The 21,684-nt window shown below is 44.4% G+C and overlaps 1 protein-coding gene across 1 annotated transcript in view; it reads right to left on the bottom strand.

Moving 5' to 3' along the window:
- COL11A1 (collagen type XI alpha 1 chain) overlaps positions 1–21,684 on the bottom strand; it is a 623,839-nt gene that overhangs the window by 349,638 nt on the left and 252,517 nt on the right. Inside the window, 2 exon segments of the mRNA XM_029618381.1 lie at positions 20,254–20,310; positions 20,900–20,983. Coding sequence (XP_029474241.1) covers positions 20,254–20,310; positions 20,900–20,983 — 141 coding nt within the window.

Genomic DNA, 21,684 nt, shown 5'->3' on the forward strand with positions numbered 1-21,684 from the left:
AATTTATCACTTACCGAAGGAAACTATCCCAATTGTCTCAAATCTGAAATAATCAAACCCATACTAAAAAAGAATAACCTTGACCCAAACAACCTATCAAATTACCGCCCTATTTCTAATCTACCCTTTATTGCCAAAATCATAGAAAAAAGTAGTTCACTCACAACTTGATGATTACCTGGAAACAAACAACATCCTATCCCCAAACCAATATGGGGCAGATTTTCAAAGGCCCGCGCAGGCGCGCCTATTTTGCATAGGCCGCCGGCGCGCGTAAGTCCTGGGGCTTTTGTATGGGGGCGTGTTGGGGCGTGTTGGGGGTGGGGCCTACTGACGCGGTGTTCCGGGGGCGGGCCGTGGTGTTTCGGGGGCGGGCCTGGGGGCGTGGCGCCGGCCCGGGGGCGTGGTCGAGGTCTCCGGACCAGCCCCGGGACCGGAGGACGGAGCGGGGCTGCCGGCCGACAGGCGTAACTTTGCTGACAAAGGTAAGGGGGGGGGTTAGATAGGGCCGGGGGGGGGGGGTTAGGTAGGGGAAGGTGCGGGGAGGGCGAAGGAAAGTTCCCTCCGAGGCCGCTCCGAAATCGGAGCGGCCTTGGAGGGAACGGAGGCAGGCTGCGCGGCTCGGCGTGCGCAGGCTGCCGATTTTGCGCAGCCTTGCGCTCGCCGACCACAGATTTTATAAGATACGCGCGTATCTTATAAAATCAGGCGTACTTTTGTTCACGCCTGCTGCATGAACAAAAGTACGCGCTGTTGTCCTATATGTTTGTCTTATTAGATTGTAAGCTCTATGGAGCATGACTGTCTTTTTTGTGTATTTGTACAGCGCTGTGTATGTCATATAGTGCTACAGAAATGCTTAGTAGTGGTAGTGGTAATAATTATAAATATGTACAAATATCAACAAATAATTTTGATCTCTTTGGGGTAAATTTTAAAAAGTATATGCGGGCGTCCATGTGCACGTGCTTGGGGGGTGACATATGGCATTGTATTGTAATGTAAGATAACATCTGTTATTAATTTGTGTGAAGGTGCAATAATCTGGAGGGTGGAAGGCCGGAGGGCCTCGTCGTCTCCGGATGAAGTGGGAGTGATTTGTCCCCTGAGGAAGCTGTGGCGAAACGGGGATCCCTGTTGGGACGTTGTGAACTGCTCCCGTGGAAAGAGTATATTTAGGATTTAATAATTTGTGTTAAGCACTTTAAGTTAAATATGTAAGGTGCATTAATTAAAGGGGAACAGATGGGTTTTGATGGGTGGGGAGTGTATGTGGATGAGTGAATGTAGTGGGTATATGGTTTTAGATGTGAAAATACTGCTGCTAAATAAGTGTGTATATTTATGTATATTGGGTTGCACATGTTTTTGAATTATTGTAAACATCAGTGGATGCAATTAATAAAATGATAAAAATTGATGTGTATGTACCATTTATCAGCAGTTAAGTACTGCTGATAAATGGTAATATTGACAACAAAATTGTTATGAGATTACAGTAAATTGTGAATGTTAATGCTATAAAAATGAATTCATAGGGTTCCCTATGTATGTGATGATCACTGGTGTAGTAGACAGCGATGACTTCCAGGCAGAAGAGGTATTCAGCAACCAGTCCAGGAACATGGGCCCTCAAGGAGCGAGTACCAGTTCCAGACTGTGACCTGATACCCCTGGTAAGTCCGAGAAGGCAGTGCAGCTTAGGTAGAATAACTCTTATCCTTGCTAATTCTATTCGTTAGCATTTTCAGAGACCTTATATATCCGGAACGGATGATGTCATCTCAGGGGGATGTCCCTGAGGTTCGCGCCACTGCTGGTACATCAGTTGGGGCCGCGTGCTCACCCTTAGGCCCTTGTGAATCATGGCGGATTGCAACATCGAGCCGTTCTGGGGATGTCGGAAGGAGTTGGCAGAAAGACGCCACGGCAGCCAACCTTCCACTAGAACAAGAGGGAGTCGCCGAGGAGGTAAGGAGGGCAGAGTGGAGACTTCGGGCAGTGACGGTCGCCATAGTACCCCCCTTCAAAGGTACCAGACTTGGATCTTGAAGGATGCACGAGGTGGAACTGATGAAGCATCTCCTTGTCCAGAATATTGGTCTGAGGCTCCCAAGAATCTTCTTTGGGGCCGAAACCTTCCACTTCAGAAAGTATTCAAAAGTATTGCCTCTCTATGAACATCCAGAACCTCTAAGTTGTCTTCTGCATTGATGACAAGTGGATCTTGAATGTGGAAGAAAACTCGCTGAAAAGCGTATAAATATCAGCAGCGATGGAATAAGCTGCTGGGACGTCACTGAGCTTCAGTGGAAGTGGCGGTGTGGCTACGCGCGTATCTTATAAAATCCAATGTACTTTTGTTCGCGCCTGGTGCGCGAACAAAAGTACGCGCTCGCGCAAAATTATAAAATCTTCCCCTCTGTGTGTGTAGCTGATTAAACGCTGAAGTACATTTCTCCAAGGTGTCTTGCTGCTCTATAATGCGCTGAGCCAGGCCTGGTATGGCCTGTAAGGCATTGTTGTGCCGGATCCATGGAGTTAGCAATCTGTTACTATTTGTGGTAGTTGTGGGTGGATCCTTGGGCTGGTGGCAGATGACCATGCCCCCAGGGGAAGACCCCGAGAGGGACCACTGGTTAGGTTCACAGGTTGGAGACAGACACACACTAGTTCTTTTATTAAACAGTATATTGAACCACCAGAGGTGGCAGTAGTGAGCTGGAAGCGCCCAGCTGGGTTGTAGTCCCTCAGATACTGGAACAACGATCCCAGGATTGCTGGGCTGTAGAGAAACTAAATATAGTAAGTAGGCAGGGTATGCAGAGTTCCGGTACAGAACCTTTATAGTAACACTCACACAATAGTCTCATAGAAGTAGTCCAGGTGTTGGAATGAGTTAGGCCCTTGAGGAGCGAGTACCTGGTTCCAGGGAAAGCTCTGAGAGAGAGATGGTGACTCACTGGTGTAGTAGACAGCGATGACTTCCAGGCAGAAGAGGTATTCAGCAACCAGTCGAGGAACATGGGCCCTCGAGGAGCGAGTACCGGTTCCAGACTGTGACCTGAAAAACAAAGAGAGAGCGAGGCCCCTGAGGAGCGGGTACCCCTGGTAAGTCCAAGGAGACAGAGCAGCTTAGGTAGAATAACCCTTATCCTTGCTAACTCGATTCATTAGCATTTTCAGAGACCTTATATATCTGGAACGAATGACGTCATCTCAGGGGGATGTCCCTGAGGTTCGCGCCACTGCTGGTACATCAGTTGGGGCCGTGCGCGCGCCCTTAGGCCCTTGTGAATCATGGTGGATTGCAGCGTCGAGCCATTCCGGGGACGCCAGAGGGAGTCGGCAGAAAGACGCCGCAGCAGCGAACCTTCCACTTGAGCAAGAGGGAGTCGCCGAGGAGGTAAGGAGGGTGGAGTGGAGACGTCGGGCAGCGACAGTCGCAACAGATCAGAAGTGGGTTTTTTTCAAAGTAGTACAGAACAAATACTCATTTTAACGGTTCTGGAATCGAGTTATGTTCAAAGGAAGCATTAATAAACTGAGTAATGAAACCTGCAGTTTCAGTTTTAATCAATTTTAGTAAAGTCGTCAAGCATGAGTTCAAGGAGCAAGATGAAGAGTTCATATTGCTAATTATGCATATTATTTCAGGCTATCTTGTTAAATTCACCCCAGATAATGTTATCTGGGGTGAACTCATAATTGATATAGTTAACAGGTTCTTGAACTGAATTTTTGACTATTTTTTCAGTGAAAATTGTTGCAAAGGTCTTATCTATGTTCTTTCCTTGAGAGGAAGGTGGCATAATCGGGGAGCTGTGCATCGGTTTAATAATCTGATTGATGGAATTATTTAGTTTTCTAGGATTATTAAATGATTGAGCCCTTCAAGTATATATATAAGCCTTTTTAACCTTCATGATGTCATCTTGGAATGTTTTTAAACAGAGTTGATAGCATGCTTTATTATGAGCATTCGGATAGCAGTGTCACTTATGTTCTAGCTTTCTCAATTCATATTTCTGTTTCTGAAGTAAATTGGTAAACCATGGGGCTTTGTGCTGTCATTGCTTTTTAAATTATTTCATAGATGCTAATGTATCTAATGTGGATAAGAAAGCATTATCCCATGTGAAAATAAAATCATTTGGAGAGTCTAATTTGTTATTCTCTAAAAGAGGCATAAGTTCTGCAGTGAGGTCCTGTGGATCAATAAATCCACGCTTTTTAATTATCAATTGGTTATGTGTAGTTAAAGAAACCTTTGAGTGTAATGAAAGCAAGATGGAAATAAGAGAATGGTTGCCCCAAGGAATATTTTTAACTGAGGTTGCAGAGCTTATCACATTAAATTTAGATTTGTTTACAAAGAATAAGTTGAGGATGTGACCCCTCATATGGTTTGGGGGTCAATATTATCTGTTGCCAGCCACATGATGAAAAGGTATCAAGGATTATGCGTGTAGCATGGGTTGGAGTTGTCTCATCTAAGTGGAGATTAAAATCGCCTAAAAGTAGTTTTGTCAGATCTAAATCAAGATTGATTATGCTTCAATAATGGGAGAATAATTATAATTGAGAAGACCAGATGGACAGTAAATAAGATAGATGTTAATCATATCTGACTTCAAATATAACAACTCATATTGTGCAGGCATGAAAATGTCAACTTCTGTAAAATTCAAATAATTTTTGAAGAATATAGCCAGTCCCCCTCCTTGACGAAGTTGTCTAGATTTAAAAAATATGAATAGTTTGGAGGGCAACAATGGTTTAGGATTGGAGTATCATAGTCCTTAAGCCAAGTTTCAGAATGGCATAAACAGTCAGGGGTCGTGGATGTAACTAAATTGTGAATAACTGATGATTTTTTTGTGATAGTTTGTGTATTAATCAATAAGATTAAGAGAGTGCAGGATGGTAACAGGGATGAAATATTTGTCAATAGAATTCTTTAAAGTGGTTCAGGTTGGTGGCAGTTTCCATTGACCCATGATAGTAGGAATCCTAGACAAGTCAGAAGGAGCAGTCGGGATGTGCACTGCAACAGCTTCATTAATCATAGTCAGATGGTAGATATTCAAGGAGTGTTATAATCTGGTTAGCAAAATTGGTGCGAACGAAGGGGTGAACAAAGGGGCAGGCTCCTTCATTCACATGTCAGATGAACACGCCCCTCTGGCATGGGCACCTCCAGCGTCCGACCCAGGCTTAAATGCCCGGCGCCCAAAGGATGACATCAGGTGGGCGGGGCTTGCTGCCGCAGGATTCGGGTCCCTCGATGATTGTGCTGCTGGAGTGGAAAACAGCAGCAGTTGATAGGTCCTGCTGATGTAAGGTAGTGGGAACAAACAGAGCCAAATTGCACAGTTCTCTGGTGTCAGACCCCAGGTTAAATGCCTGGCATGCAAATGACAACATCAGGTGGTGGGGATTGCTGCCCAGGATTCATGTTCCTTGATGATGGTGCTGTTGGAGTGGAAAGTGGCAGCAGTTTGTAGGTCTGCTGATGTAAGGTATCAGAAACAAATAGAGCCAAATTGCCCAGTTTTCTGGCATTTGACCCCGGGTTAAATATCCAGCACCGAAAAGATGATGTCAGGTGGGCGTGGCTTGCTGCTGCAGGATTCAGGTCCCTTGATGATGTGGAAAGCAGTGGTAGTTGGTAGGTCCTGCTGATGTAAGGTAGCAGGAATAAACAGAGCCAAATTGCACAGTTCTCTGGCATCCGACCCTGGGTTAAATGCCCAGCACCTAGAATAATGACATGTGGGTGGGGACTTGCTTCCACTGGGTTTGAATCCCTCAATGATGGTGCTGCTGGAATGGAAAGCAGCAGCAGTTCATAGGTCCTGCTAACATAAGGTAGCAGGAATAAAAAGAGCCCAAATATCACAGTTCTCCAGCGTCTGACTCTGGGTTAAATGCCTGGCGCCCAAAGGATGATGTTGGGTGAGCGGGACTTGCTGCTGAGGGATTTGGGTATGTAATCTGTCCAGGCAGAGTATCTTTGTAAATGGAGGATATCAAAAGCAGGAAGTTTAAAGGATCTGTGGGTATGTTATAGTGTTGAACCAGAGCCTCATGGATGAAGCTACCTCCAGCGCCGGTGTCCAATAATGGAAGAGCATCAATAAGGCTATCTTTGTGAGACAGACATATTAGGGCCAGCAATTGTGGAGATGTGTAACGGTGACCTAGGATGGCCTCTCCCACCAGGCCTAGGCTCTTGAGTTTCCTAGTTTGTTTGGGCAGCTCCTTGCAAAATGTGAGTGTATGCCACCTCTGCTTCTTATTGTCTGAGATCCTGTGTTATGATTAACTCCTCAAGAACCGAGGAGTTAGCAATCTGTAATGAATCTGCTCCTATGGAAGGAGGAGTTAGCAATCTGATATGCTCAGCTCCTATAGAGGGAGTAGTAAACAATCTGTTAGGGTTTAGATTGTGGAGTAGCAATCTGTTATGAATCTGTTGCTGAAGACTCCTGATGGAGAAGGGGTAGCAATCTGTTACCAGCAGAGTGCTTGGAGAGGGCACTCAGCTGTAGAGGAATGTAAATAGGTGGATCCTTGGGCTGATGGCAGATGACTACGCCCCCAGGAGGATATCCTGAGAGGGACCACCGCCTAGGCTTGGGAATGGAGACAGACACAGATAATTCTTTTATTAGGTTAGTAGAACCACCAGAGGTGGCAGTAGTGAGCTGATATGCCCGGCCTGGCTGAAGTCCCTCAAGTACTGGAACAGCGATCCCAGGGTTGCTGAGCTGCAGAGAAACTAAAGATAGTGAGTAGACAGGGTATGCTGTGTTCATAGCCAGAACTGGATGACAAAACTCACATAAGGCCTTTAGGAGGCTCAGTAGCTGGAAAGGGTTAGGCCCTCGAGGAGCGAGTACCTGGTTCCAGGGAAAGCTCTGAGAGAGCGATGATAACTCACAAATGTCTGTATCTGTGATAGCTTCCAGGCAGTAGATAATCTTCAGAGTGTTCAGGAACATGGGCCCTCGAGGAGCGAGTACCGGTTCCTATCTGCAATCTGAAATAAAGAAAAGAGAGCGAGGCCCCCGCGGAGCGGGTACCCTGGTAAGTCTGAGGAGGCAGAGTAGCTTGGGAGTAAAGCCAAAGCAATCCCCCTTGCTAACTCGATTCGTTAGCGAATACTAAGACCTTTTATATTGGAAGCAGATGACCTCATCTCAGGGGGATGTCCCCGAGGTTCGCGCCCTTGCTGGTACAATCAGAGTGCGCACGCGCGCCCTATGTCATCAGGAACATGGCGGATCCACAGTGTCGTGCCGGTCCGGGGATGCCAGGAGACAGCAAGAAGACGCCGCGGCAGCTAACTGTCCATCAGACCCGGAGGGAGTCGCTACAGAGGTAAAGAGTGTGGAGCGAGGGCGTCGAGCAGCGACAGATGCAACACCCTTGGACCAGGAGCCATGCCTAATCTGCAGGAGTTCAGAAAACTTGGAAATTGTGTGACTGAGCTCATCAAGGACTTGTCACAACTTTAAGCAGTGCCACCCAGCAGGGAAAGAATGTAGATTATCTTGACTTAGTCTGTCAGAAATAATGATACTTGCAGCTCAAATTACATCCAACACTGGTTACGAAAGTCTCTACAGTGTCTAGAATCCCTATCATACCTCAGAGGTGAAAGCAAGTGGAACATGGTAGGTTGGAGGACAGGTGCTGGAGCAGGCACAGAAGCAAGATGGGCCATAATGCCCTGAAGATAGCCAGACATGGTATTCAGCTGATCCTACTGCTGTTGAAGCTGGGGTTCTAGTCCACCAAACTCATGGCCTTAGTAACCTATAAGGGATAGGGGTTGTGTGAGCCCTTAGTGCTGTAGCATAGTTGATGCAGCTTTGAAGGCAAGCACCCAAGGCCTGTGCTGGCAACTAGTGAAAGTTCCCTGTAGCGGGACAGTCTCAAGCTTCACCTTTACCAGCCACCTCCTGTGCATATTGAGCCCTTGGATTCTGGCAGCCAGCAGGACTTAGGAGGGTCCCTAGGGCAGAAGTGGTAGTTAGGGTTCAGAGACAACCCAGAGACAGAGTAGACCGCAGGCTTATGGAAGTCAGAGGAGGGCCGAAGTCAAGGCAGACAGTGAACAAGAATAATCGGGTCAAGGTAAGGACTCAGATCCAGGCAGCAAGCAATCATAGTTGGATCCAGGCAGGAGATCAAGATCATGGTCATGTCCAAGTAAGAGGTCAAGATCTGAAATAACAGGCAGACTTAGACACACAGGAGACACTGAGGGGGGACAAGGAAAATGGACTGGGCTGGAAGACAAGGCTGGATGAGCCTGGACTGGAAGACAAGGTAAGGATGAATGGACGAAGCAGGAACCAGGAACACAGGAGGAACAAAATGCACTACACCGGAATGCAAGAGACCGTTGCTGAGCAAACTGCATTTGTTGTGGCTGGGTTTCGAAATCTAGTTGCATGATGTTATCTGAGGGTGCCGGTGGAGAGTATTCCTAGTGCGGGACCAATAAGAGTGAAATCATAGGGGCGTATGTGTGGAAGGAGGTGAGCATGGTGTTGGGCAGCATCCTCACCACCATGAACCTGTCAACATCTTCGGGGTTCCCCTTCAGAAGAGACCATGAGGACGGCATCCCTGCTATGTCAGTGGATGGTTCCTCCGGGGTGAGTGCAGCAGTTTGCAAAACGACCCCACAAGCCACCAAACCTAACAGCATCTTTTTTACATACGTAAATTTACTCCTATACCATTACTTATTTGTGTATGTTTGAAGTTTATAAGATCTTCATGAGTATTTGCTATTTACATGTGTATATACTGAATTTTATGCCCCAACTCTTTGAAAATTCACCTTAAAATGTTTTCAAAAAGGAACAAAACAAATATTCAAGCAATGGGTGGCATTATGTACTTAACCCAGGCATTTGTGTTTCTAATTATTGCTAAGTATTAACATATGCGTCTATTAATTAATAAATTGCAAATTTGTCAACAAAAATAATAGAGAGAATTGAAGCACTCACTTATGAAGAAAAGCTAAATAGGTTAGGGCTCTTCAGCTGGGAAAAGAAATGACAGAGAGGTTCTGATAGTTCATAAAATCATGAGTGTGATGGAAATGGTAAATAGGGAATGGTTATTAACTCTTTCAATATAGATTAAAACAAGGGGACATGTCATTAAACTGACAACTAGCAGATTTAAAACACTTTTTTAGGGGAAATTGGTTAGGGGTGGATAAGCAATAAATTGTTTTTTTGTGGTATATTTTCTATCTGTTTTATGGGTTTTGTTATGTATGTTAATTTGTAAATTGCTTTTATTATAGTTACTGGGCATGTGGTATATACATTTTTTGAAATATATAAAATCATAGAAAATATTTTTTTACCCAATGCACAATCAAGCTGTGAAATCTGTTGCCAGAGGACATGGTCAATGCAACTACCACAGCAAGGTTTAAAAGAGGTTTAGACAAGTTCAAGGAGGAAATAGTCCATAAATAATTATTAGCCAGGTAGGCTTGGGAAAGTCATCATTAAGAAATAGATCACTTTTTGGCATATGTCAGATACTTGTGACCCAGATTTATTGATTATTTATTTAAATGCTTTTTTTAGACCGGTATTCGTGGGTACATCATATCGGTTTACAGAGAACTTGAAACATTATACAAAGAACAGGATGAGAAAAACTTGGAGGGGTAATAACTTAATATATTACAATGCATATATTTGAGGTAAAGGGTGAGGAAAGAGACTTCGAGGAACATGTTTTATTGCAATGCCATATGCAAAGGGAATATATACAAGGTGGTGGGAGAGCAGACAAAGTAAATGAGCAGATAATGGGACATTACAAGGGCTTAGGTAGGGTGAGAAGGGGGAAGGGGGTGTTATTCTGGGAAGCCAAGTTTTTAGCGCTTTTTTTTTTAATTGTTGGGAGGAGCGCTCTAGTCGAAGGTCCGATGGCAGGCTGTTCCAAAGGTTGGGACCAGCAATCGAGAAGATTGGCCATGCTGGACTGAATTGGCCTTTGCCTGAACAAATATGGCATATCTTATATTCTTAGGTAAACAACTAAGAGCTTCATTCACCCATATTTATGACTTAGAAACATTTCTAGTAGGAAAATACCTATGAACTGCAATTAAAAATTGCACCCTATGAAAGCATTGCAGCTCTGAATCTCTGCATATAAAGACATCTCCTTCTTGATGCACCAAATATCTTTTTTGGGTTGATCTAAATATTTTATTTTTGACAAAAATATGACCACTGCTTTTATGACAGTTTCTATTCACCATGTTTCTGCTATTTGTCCTTTAGAGGTCAAATGTATTTGGATGAACCAAGACCTAAAATGCAAAGAGCTGGAGCCATAGCATGCCTATGGCCAATATGGCCACAGCCATAGGTGCCGCTGCCATGAAGGGCCTCAGTAAGTGGGAAAACAGTGTGGCCCGCTGGCCACCCTGATGATTCCGGTGGAGCCACGCTGCTTTTCCAGTCATAGGCATTGGCATCAGGGTGCAACCAAACATAGAAGATAGGGATGTGCAGAGGGAAAAGATATGTTGCTGTTTGGTATTTGTTGCGCCGGGACCCAAATCCGTTGCATCCGTTTTCATAGGGGGAAACCCGATTTGTCCATTAGTTGCATTCGGTATTCGTTTTCCATTAAAGTTGGAACAACAAATAGAAAACCCATCCCAACCTTTTAAATTTAATTAACTACAACCCCCCAACCTCCTGACCCCCCCCCCCCCCAAAGACTTGCCAAAAGTCCCTGGTGGTCCAGCGGGGGTCCGGGAGTGATTTCCTGCACTTGGGTCATCGGCTGCCAGTAATCAAAATGGTGCCGATGGCCCTTTGCCCTTACTATGTCATAGGGGGCTACCAATGGCACCGGTAGCCCCTGTGACATAGTAAGAGCAAAGGGCCATCAGCTGCCAGTAATCAAAATGACGCCAATGGCCCTTTTCCTTCACTATGTCACAGGGGCTACTGGTGCCAATGGTCGGCCCCTGTCACATGGTAGGAGCAATGGTGTGAGAGCATTGTGTGGGAGAGTGAGAGAGCAAGTATGCATGTGTATGAGGGAGAGGGAGAACATGTGGGTGGGAGAATGAAAGTGAGAGAAAGCATGCATGTGTGTATTCATGTGGGAGAGAGAGAGTGAGCGAGCATGTGTGTGGGAAACTGACCCAACTTCTTCTCTGCCTGCTAATCCATGTCAATCTAAAATCCAAATTTGTTCTAATTATTGGGTGTTATTTGAAATATTTTATTGTTGTCTGGAAAAATATATGTGACTTGTTAATTATTGAATGCTATTCTATATTCATTCGTTTTGAATTATTCTTTTTATTGGTATGGTTTTACTAATTTTGTTTTATGAGAAATGGTAATGCATCTGTTTTTCCATTATTGCAGTTCCTATAGAATTTGTCTTGTTGTGGTTTCCAGTTCAGTTTTTGCCTGTACATTTCTATTTTTATGGTATGGTCTCTTTATTCTGTATTTGAGGTTCTATCTGCGTTCTGCATGTGTGACTTTGAGTAAGGTATTCCAATAGTGTGTAGTTTGTATGTAGAGATCTAAAGCAACTTGGCTTGTTCTGTTTTCCTAATAGGGTCGGGGGTATATTGGTGTTTTAGGCCTGTGTAATATTTGCAGCGTTAACTTTCATAGGTAGAGTTGTTGCTGTTGAGTGCTGTTTTGATACAGAAAGATAATTGCATTGTAATTCTGTTTTTTGTGGCTCTCTGAAGGTCATGCCCATGCTCAAGATGCATTACAGTAGGCTTAATATCATATGAGTTCCAAGTCTCTCTTGCTTTTTTGCATGATTTTCTTGTTGGCACCACAGCAGTACATCTAAATATAATATACATATTGTAAGTGAGATTTTTACCTCTGAAGACTATGCTTTCAATGTCATTTTTCATGTAAAATCTGTTATCATAAGTGCATAATTTTTAATTGTGTGTGAGGAGGGTGTGATGAAGTTGGGGTACAAGGCTGTATGGTTTTCTAGGGCACCTAATACCCTTGCACTGGCCATGGGCATTACTGTACAAACATTTAACAAAGTTTCCCAGCTCATGGTGTTATGTGTTGTATAATGGGCGAGGGAGCAGTTTTTCTCTTGGCTATAGGTGCCACATTGCCTGGCTACGGCTTTGCAAAGAGCAAAAAAAAGTGAACATCTTAACCGACAATGCACACAGGATGCTTTACAGAAATCAATCAATACAAGGGTTCTCAACCCAGTCGTTGGGACACAGCTAGCCAGTCAGATTTTCAGGATCTCCACAATGAATATGTATGAGACAGATTTGCACACAGTGGAAGCAGTGAATACAAATCTCTCTCATGCATATTCATTGTGGAGATCCTGAAAACCTGACTGGCTAGCTGTGTCCTGATGACGAGGTTGAGAGCCACTGAATTAAATTCAGGCCAGGGAGTTGTCTCCCCAAGCCATTTGTAACTTGGCGTCAGGTGGGTGCCTTGCCAATTGCTACCCTTTGTCACTCCCCCCACCCCCTTTTCTCCTCGGCCTGTGCCCTCCCTTGCTTGTCTGTCCTCGTGGTGCAGTTTTTAATTTTGATTAGCTTGCACTGCGAGGGTAGATGGGTAGGAATTTCAGTGGTCCCGCTGGAGCTGTTCCCTCTCACTGCTCATCTGAAGTCACCTGCTTTTTCTTTCTCTCCCTCCCTTTTTGTTGTTTCTTCTCTTATTCATTGTGTTGCTATGTCCCAATGGTGGTAATCCAATCCCTTTTAGAGGGTGTTTAAATGTTAAGTTGGGGTTATAGATAAAGGATGGGTGAGACGGCTGTAGATGGAGTGTGAGGCCCAGGTTTACCTGCAGACAGTCAGTCAGTAGGGCACTGACTAGACTGCATGGGACCTCTACTGTTGGGTCATGACGGAGAGGCTTTCGCAGGTGGCTGGGTGGGCCAGATGATGAAGAAAGCCAGGGCGGCATTAAGCTGTCACCGGTGGGCTGTGGCAGGTGGCTACCATGGTAGTTGGGGGGGGGGGGGTCTTGGGACATTTGTTGAGTATCAGTGTTTGGGTTCGTGCTTTACTCGTGTTAACAAGCTGATGATTACGGTTAATAAACTGCAGCCTTATTTCACTCCATCCGCTTTGGGGGGTGGGTACCCATTTATCCTGACTGCTCGAGTTCTGAATAACTGTGTTTATGTTGCTGATTTCTAAAAAGAAAATTTGGAGTATTCTTGCAAAAGATGAAATGTTAGCTTTGAAAAGAAATAATCAGCAAAAATATATTTTGATAGGCATTTCACTCATTAATACATCTGAAGACCAATATAGTTTAAACTTGTTTTGTCTGACTCAAAAGTTTGTTAAAACTGAGTGTGGTGATAGTCATCTAGATAATTAAAATAGTTTTCTTGTGTGAAGCAATCAAAGGTCTATTTTTTTTTTTTTTTAAAGGTTCTTCCTTTTATTTAAGGAAAAAAAATTGTTTGAAAGTGAGTTCTCTTTCTTCATCCATTTTCAGTTCAATCAGTTTCAGTTAACTAATGTATTGGCAGAATATCTATGCTAGATTATTCATTCCAAGCATAAATAACTGTATTTTGATTTCTGGAGCCTCCTGGTGGTTTCTTGTCTGAACAACCTTTCATCTGGATTCACATGATAGCACAGCATAGAAGGAATTTAATATATTCAAAGTTAGTAGTTAAGGTAATGTACATGTAGTTCTAATAATGTACAATATATGCAATTGCCAGTCTTCACAACCTAATTGTTGAAAATAATTACCATGTCTGATCTGCAATACATTGTATTAGAATCTGCTTACATCTATGACGAGTTTTGGTAACTTTTGGGAGTCATTTCATTGTTATAATGAGTTAACTTGGGCCCAGCTGAAGAAAGAGCTGTGCAGACTGGAAATGGTGGAGAATGTTGAGGAAGAATGAGAAAAAGGACTGCATCCAGAAAAGAGCAGAAAAGACCGAAGGAAGAGAAAGTATGAAGATATCCACTCTGAAGGAAAACTACAAAGAAGAAGGAAAGAGGGCAGCAAAGAGAAAAAGAAAGAAACCCCCACAAAAAAAGGAACAGAGAGAAGACCAGTGAATAAGAAAAAAAACACAAAACTGAGCCTAAAGGCAAGCCAGAGGCATCAAAGGTTGGAAACTCATTGCATAACAGAGAATATTGATTAATTTATCAGTATAAAATGCACAGATCAAAGGCCCTGCCCATTTCTCCCACATAGAATTTACAGGTTTGGAATAGTTGGAGTTTCTGGGTTAATTTTGTCTTTTTCTGTATAATTCATTCAGGACATTCCCACCTGCATGGAGGCATTTTTCTCTCTTTAACTATTGTGTATGTAGTTGGCACATTTTCGTTTGTATTGAGCCCCAAAATATTTAATGGTAATAAAACTTAAGGAATGTACTTCTAGGTATATTTTGAGAGTAGATTACTACAATTTTACATACTGGAAACAGGACACCAGACTTCCTGCCACCCACCAAAATGAACTGCTCACTCACTACTAGCAGTCCAGGGAACAAGAGTCACAGATTCACCCACTGGAACTTTGGTGTTTATCTCTTTATTTTCTGATTTAGATTCTGCTGTTCAGGCACTTCAAAGCACATTGCGTTCAGGTGCTGTATGTATTGCTTTGTCTCTCTCCTTCTCACTGGCAGGAGAAGAGCACAACTTCTTACTTGTCTGCATTGCCTCTACCAGTATTAATTTGATATTCGATTGTGTGGGATCCTGTAATTTTGCTGGATTGGCTGCTTCCACACGTTTACACTGAAGCCGGCAGAATGAGGGGGGACACAGATAAAAAGCACTACTCTTTTCCTGCTGGTGGAAGGAATGGGGAGGCAGTAGAAGTGAGACCCCCCTCGTGATGACAAGCCTAAGAGGAACGTGGGCACAGCCTGGGGTGGGAGGGATCACCCAGCATCTAGAGGGATGTATGGAGGCAGGAGGAGGTGTGGGGGGTGAGGAGCAGGGCTGCCAAAGGGAGACCATGTCATGGGGGCAGAGTCCAGAGGGCTCTGTGCACCACCCAACGCATTTATTAGGCCCACACATGGCCTGCACAGCCCTCTTTGGCATCTGCACCTCTAGAAGAAAGCTGAAAAAAATGGATGTGTAGATTTGTGCCAGTGTTGCAAGGCTCAAGCCTTAAGCACAAAACTCATTGAAGAAGTTGTCCCAGTCTGTTCTGCCCAGACTGTCATACATCAGCTTGGATACATTCCTGAATGACATTCATGATGTTAGAATTGCTGGTTTTGCAGTTGGGCTGCAGCACCTAATTATGGGGGGTTTTCTCCTGTGTTGGAGGAAGCTTCTTGGCAAATGAAGAGTCATTACCAGGGAGCTGGGACATAGTGGAGTGGACAGTCGCAACGTCTTGCATGTAGCATTAAGCTAATCGCATGCTTTTGCAGCCATGGACTTGACGCTGTTACTGTTCTGCTTGTGAGAACAAGCCCACAAGCAGCCTCTCACCTTCCTTCTCTTCTGCCAGTCAGCCCCCAATGTCGTCTGCTGTTCCCTCATGGTTCGGAGACCGCCCATGTCCAGCTTCTGCACGGTGCTCTCCCTTGCAGCCAGGAGGCCGCCGTCACTGTTCCTCGTGTCCTGGAGGCCGCCCTGTAGTCCTCAGTCTTCGCAGCAGGGAGACGCTGATGTCAGCACCGTTCTCGTGGCAGGAAGTGCCGCCATTGTTGCTCCTCTTCTCAGCCCAGAGGCCGCCGTCGTTCTCCCTCTTCCAGCGCCAGGAGAACTGCCATCTTCAGGCTTCTCTTCTGCGGCAGGAAGCCGCCCTTACAGCTGGGCCCTGCTTCAGCTCCTATTCTCAGCAGCGCCGCTTTCCAGGGTCCTGCTTCCTACCTCCTTAGGTGCGAGGCCATGCCTCCTCTCCTGATTTAAAGGGCCAGTGGTTGGCAGTCCTCCTGGCTCCTCCATGTGATGTCCTCCCGGGCATTCCTCTTCTGCCCTATAAAAGAGCTCAGCTTTCAGTTCCTCTTCGCCTTCGCAAGGAGTTGTTCATGGAGTCTGAACTCTCCTGGATCTTGAGTTCCAGCTCTTCATTCCAGAAGTCCTCCATGATCCCTCTTCACGGCACTCTGTTCCTCATTGATAGTCCTTGTCTTCGTACATGGTTCCTGAACCCTAGTCTTGATCTTCGTTCCATGTCCTGGTCTCTTGACGGATCCCGTCCTCTCGTTTCCAGATGTCCTGATGTCTCCATGTTTCCTGATGTCCAGCTCTCCTTGTCTCCAGACGTCCAGATGTCTCCGTCCTTTGATGTCGTTGTCCATCATGTTCCAGATGTCATTGTAGTCCTCCTCTCTAGAGGTTCCTGATGTCCAGATACCTTAGATGTCCAGATGTCCTGATGTCCTGACGTACCAATGTCCTTTCGTATCCGATGCCTTTCAGTCCAGTCCTGATGTTCAGAGTCTCCGAGTTCCAAGTCCTGACCTTGATGTCCAGAGTTCCAAGTCTTGATTTTGATGTTCTAAGTTCCAAGCCTCAATCATGATGATCTTTGATCAATCCTGATCCTGAAGTACCATCAGTTCCTAGCTCCGGGCTCAGCTTTCTTTGCCCCGGACCTTGTCTCCAGCTGACCTTCCCTGGTTGTAAATCCGTATCAAGCCGGTGTCCGTTTCTGGTGGCTGGAGTCCTCTTCTGGAAGGACCTGTCTTCAAGCTCTGCCTGGATTCCTCCTTCATCCTGAGCCTCAGTCTTGTGCTTGTTCCACTCTCCACGTGGTCCGCAACAGCCCATGTCGGCTGTGTAGGGTGCCCTGAGGGGCAGTGCCTGTCTAAGCCTCCGAGTATCCTGAGTCCTCGACCTCACTCCTTCCAAGAATCCTTGTCTTGTCCCATCCGAGTTACAAGTTACAGGTCCTTGTCCGAGTCCTTCCAAGTTCCAAGTGTCCTCGTCTCTTCTGAGTGCTGTGGTTTCAAGGTGTTGAGGTGGATTCTTGGTTACTGTGGTGATGGACACTCCCAAGGGGAGGAGCCCCATGAGGAACCGCAGTACTAGGCTAGACTCTATACATGCAGACACAGAGTATTTGTATTTATTATACAGCTTGCTGGTACTGCCTAGGGAGAGGCAGCAGTGAGGTAACCCAGTAGAAGTAGTCCAGGGGTCCTCAGCAGAGGAGACCAGTCCCACACTCCAGTAGATGGTAGGCAGTGCAAGGGAGTAGAGGAAAGTCCCGGATGTAGACTCTGAGCACTGAAGCTGAAGGTGAGACAGACTGATAAGGTTAGTTACTCACTGAAGTAGATAGCTGTATTGACGAAGATCCTGGCAGGCAGAAGTAGATCAGTAAGGCACCAGAGTAGGAAGAGCAGGCCCTCGAGGAGTGAGTACCCAATATCCCAAATAGGTACATGTAAGAGAGCATAAGGGCCCCCGAGGAGTGGGTACCCAGGTTAGCGATCAATTACCCCAAAGGGCAGAGAGAAAGCTTCCCACAGCAGCTAGGAAGTGGCACAGCAGCTTAGACTGGAGGCAAACCAATCTTTGCTAACTCAGGGGGTCATTTTCCAAGGAGTTACCGCAGGAGATAAGTTCGCAAATCGCGCTAACAGCCGTTAACGCGATTTGCAAATTTTTTATTCATGGGGCGGAGCATATGTAAAGTTATCGTGTGCGGTGAAACAGCCACAGTGTTAGCGCGACTCCTAACACGGCCAATAGCTACAACCCTTTCATTCGCGATACATTGTGCGCTAGAGGCCGGTAAAGGTTGTTCACGAGGGCAACAACAAGCTAGTTTGAGAGAACATTGCCCAAATCTCATCTTGGAGTGAGTTTCCTCACTCCGAAGGCCAGCAAATCTTCACAAGAGACCACTGTTCTGTTTGTACGTCTCATGTTGAATGTGAAAGTGGCCCCCAACCCCCTACACGCATACCTAATCCCCACCTCGAGTTACTAGGTGAGCCTCTCATAGGGATACAAATAGCTGTCTAGGGAGAAGACATAATAGCAAGTAAGTCTCAGTCTCTCTCAGTCTCTCTCTCTCAGTCTCAGTCTCTCTCTCTCTCTCTCTCTGTCTCTCTCATGATGCTTTGGGTGTTTTATCACGCAGGTGGGGAAACTTCGTGTGCTGCGATATTTGCAGAAAATGTATTCGCACATCGCGTCACACAACGTTTCCCCACTGCATGAAAAAAGCCACATTTGCATGGAAAACGCCCCTTAATGTGATATTTGTAAATGAGGCCCTCAGTTTGTTAGCAAATGAAGGGCAGGCTAAATATCATGATGTCACTCAGAGGGAATGCCCCCGAGGTTCCCGCCATGACATGGATAAAGATGTGGGTGGTGTGTGTCCTAGGAGGCCCTCAGGAAAATCATGGCAAACAGCATGAAGACGCGGCAGCAGCCATCTTCCCAAGGCTTGAGGAGAGAGAAGGAAGAATGGTGAGGCACAGAGGTCGAATCCGTCTGAAACCGATGAACACAACACTGAGTTTCAAGTTCCAAGTGTCCTCATCTCATCTGAGTTCCAAGTTCCAAGCATTGTTCAAGTCTTCAAGCCTAGTCCATATCCAAGGCCCTGTCTTGTTCCTAGTTCCAGTACCATCGTCTGTCCATCCTGCTGCATCTGCCGCTCCCTAGTGGCAGGTCTGAAAAGGCTATCGAGTGGCCGGAGGGCTACCCCAGAGACCAGCATTGCGTTGCTGCATCTCTACTGGTGCGTGCAGGTTCAGCGGAGGTCAGGGCGGTGGTCAGTCTGCTCCTCCTATGCTTGGACATGTCTTGCCTGCTGCAGCACTTCCATGGAGCTCCTATCTGCAGTTGCATTGTGGTCCAAGGGCACACATCTTCCCGGAATCGGGAGCACTTCCTAGCGCTCCCTCCCACAGGTTCCAGCAGACATTTTGCATTTTCTGATTCTGCAGCACTTACAGACTTGCTGCATATGGAACATTGTTCATTGTTTCAATGGCAGGAAGTGATTGAGCTGGCAGCGGATCCCTTATTGCAGCCGCTTTTTCATTGATCACAGTACTAGGGCCGTTGTTATAGTCTGCATGGATAATTAGGCCTTGAACCCGGACCGCTTTTATGGCCATGTCTGGGATAGTTATCTAGTACTGTTTGGCTTGTTGGCAAATTATGAGGGCTGGTCTCCTCAAGAAATCATTGGTTCTTATTGTTTTGTAGTGCTGCAATGTTATTCAGATTGTAAGTATAATCTGTTTTGCTGTGGCTTCAGTATATCCATACTGTTTTGCAGCGTGTTAAACAGTGTACAGATAAAGTTATCATTCAAACATGTACATGTACTCAGTGTTATTTTACTGGGGGAAGGGGGAAAGTATATTTCACACATACATGACTCTCTTACTACACAGCTTATGCAAAATTTGGTTCAATGTGCCATAAGGATTGAGCAAACTTGAACATGTGCCATGAAATAAAAAGGATTAAGAAACACTACTGTAGTGAGTGCAGCTTTACTCCATGACTATTTAATCCCTAAGGTTAAAACTGGAGTTTCTGTGCAATTTTAAAGTTTAATGTGCAATTTAGTCTCCTCAAAAATTTCCGCAAGTAGTCAGTCATTAACTTATGTTTGCAAAAATGTAGACTAAATCTATAGACAAATTAATTCAGTAAAATGGTGTGATTGTACATAAAGAGCATAATTAACTTAGCATTCTCAGACATAGCTCTATACAAACTTCCTACAGTCTTAGACTGTGTCTATGTTCATTTTGGCAAGAACCTGTATTATTTTCCAAAGTCAAAGAGATAATTACAGCTTTTAGCGCACCATTGGGTTGTTTACTGAAAATGTAGATTCTTCCAAGTTGTATCAACCAAAGAGAGAAATATCAGAAGGGCTAGACAGGTGATTCATCACTCTATATTATGCTACATGTGTGTGATATATAATTTTGGGCCTCTACTGTTTTTAGAAGAAAGTGTATACTTTGCTAAAGACAAACATAACAATACAATAACTTAGTCTATGTTTACCTACACTTAGGGCAATTTCTGTGCTTTGCAAAGTCTGTAGTGAGGATAATATGTTCAATGCTATACATAAAAAAGTATAGCAGATAGTGCCCTGCCATATAACTCAGTAGAGAAGTGCCATCAAAATAAGTATGATATACTTATTGTAGTATAAATTATACATGCTTATAATTTAAAAATTCAAAATAATTTGTTTTACATACCACTGGACCTGATCGTCCAGTAAGACCCATTGGGCCAGGTGGACCTCTCATAGCAATCTATAAAACAGTAAAGAACAAAAACATAGCACTTATTAAGATGTACACTACCAAGTATGTTCCTGTTTATTATGTAATCCGCTTAGAATGGCTGCACTAACATAAGCAGAAATCAAGACATTTTTAAATAAAATTAATAAATTATCTTGCATTTGGTTGGGCATTTGAAGCCCATTGTGCATCGAGTTTTATTACTCTGAATTTGGAGTGTTTTGAAACTACACAGATACTGACCCTATGTCTGTCCAATGTGCTAAGGATCTGCTCATCAAGGTCTAGAACTGCAATGCCAAAGGCTCTACCTCTTCTTGCTGCTTATTTGCCTTGTCAAGACTTTATCAGAAGTCAGTTATTAACCCATCTCCTTCCCCTTTAACCATTTTTCTTCCCAAAATGGCCTGGAAGAAGCCATGCAAGGCTATACTAAATAACTCAACTAATTAAAAAATTATAGCCATATACTGTGGATGCAGAACACCAAACATAAAAACATATTGAGATATCACAGCACCTTTACAAAGAACAGTGATCTTCAGAATAGTGAAATGACAATTTTTCACTTTTAAATAGTTCAGAAATGATGACTTACCCTAGCCTGCTGAAGGATGGCCTGTGCTTGAGCTTCCTGAGCTGAAACAACTGGTCCCTTCTCACCATCGCCACCAAATCGGAACTGGAAGCATTTAAAACAAGAGAAAAAATGAGTGGAAATTTAATCAAACATACATCTGCTACTCGTTAGTTAATCACACAACCATTATTCACAATAGACTTTTACCAACAGCTAACAGATTAGGTCTTGTCTCAGCCATAGATGGTTTGAGTGATTCACAATCTGTAATCCAGAGACCAGCTGCTTGCCATTTGTTTTCCTGATCAAGATCTCTTATTCAGTGTGATGTGGGTTTGCCATGCCAAAATCTGTTCTTTGCTGATGTGATGAAGAACAAAGCTAAGCAGGGCTGTGAATCTGGATATCAAGAGCCAAGGTTACCAGTAAATTACCCTAGTCCAGCTCTAAGTCTTCACAATATGATAATACTGTTGGAGAATTTTAAAGGTTATTTAGAGGGCAGGGCCTATCATGCACATCTACTGAAATTGTTAACTAGAAATTCCAGCCTGTGACGTTATATTGACTACCCACAACAGTTTAGAACTCACAGTTCTAAAACCATCAGAAATGCATTCTCATATTGGTTCATATTTTTGCACCACTGATATTATACAGAAGTTGGTTTCTGATGCATTAATTGTATGCATTTAAACATATTTTAATATCATCTATAAAGTTTAGTTTGGGGGGGGGGGGGCAGGGTTATTTAGAGTTAGAGGTTTAGCAATGCAGTTGGGTTTTTATTTTTGTAAAATAAA

The sequence above is a fragment of the Rhinatrema bivittatum genome, chromosome 10 (genome assembly GCF_901001135.1).
Source record: "Rhinatrema bivittatum chromosome 10, aRhiBiv1.1, whole genome shotgun sequence".
Lineage (NCBI taxonomy): Eukaryota > Metazoa > Chordata > Amphibia > Gymnophiona > Rhinatrematidae > Rhinatrema > Rhinatrema bivittatum.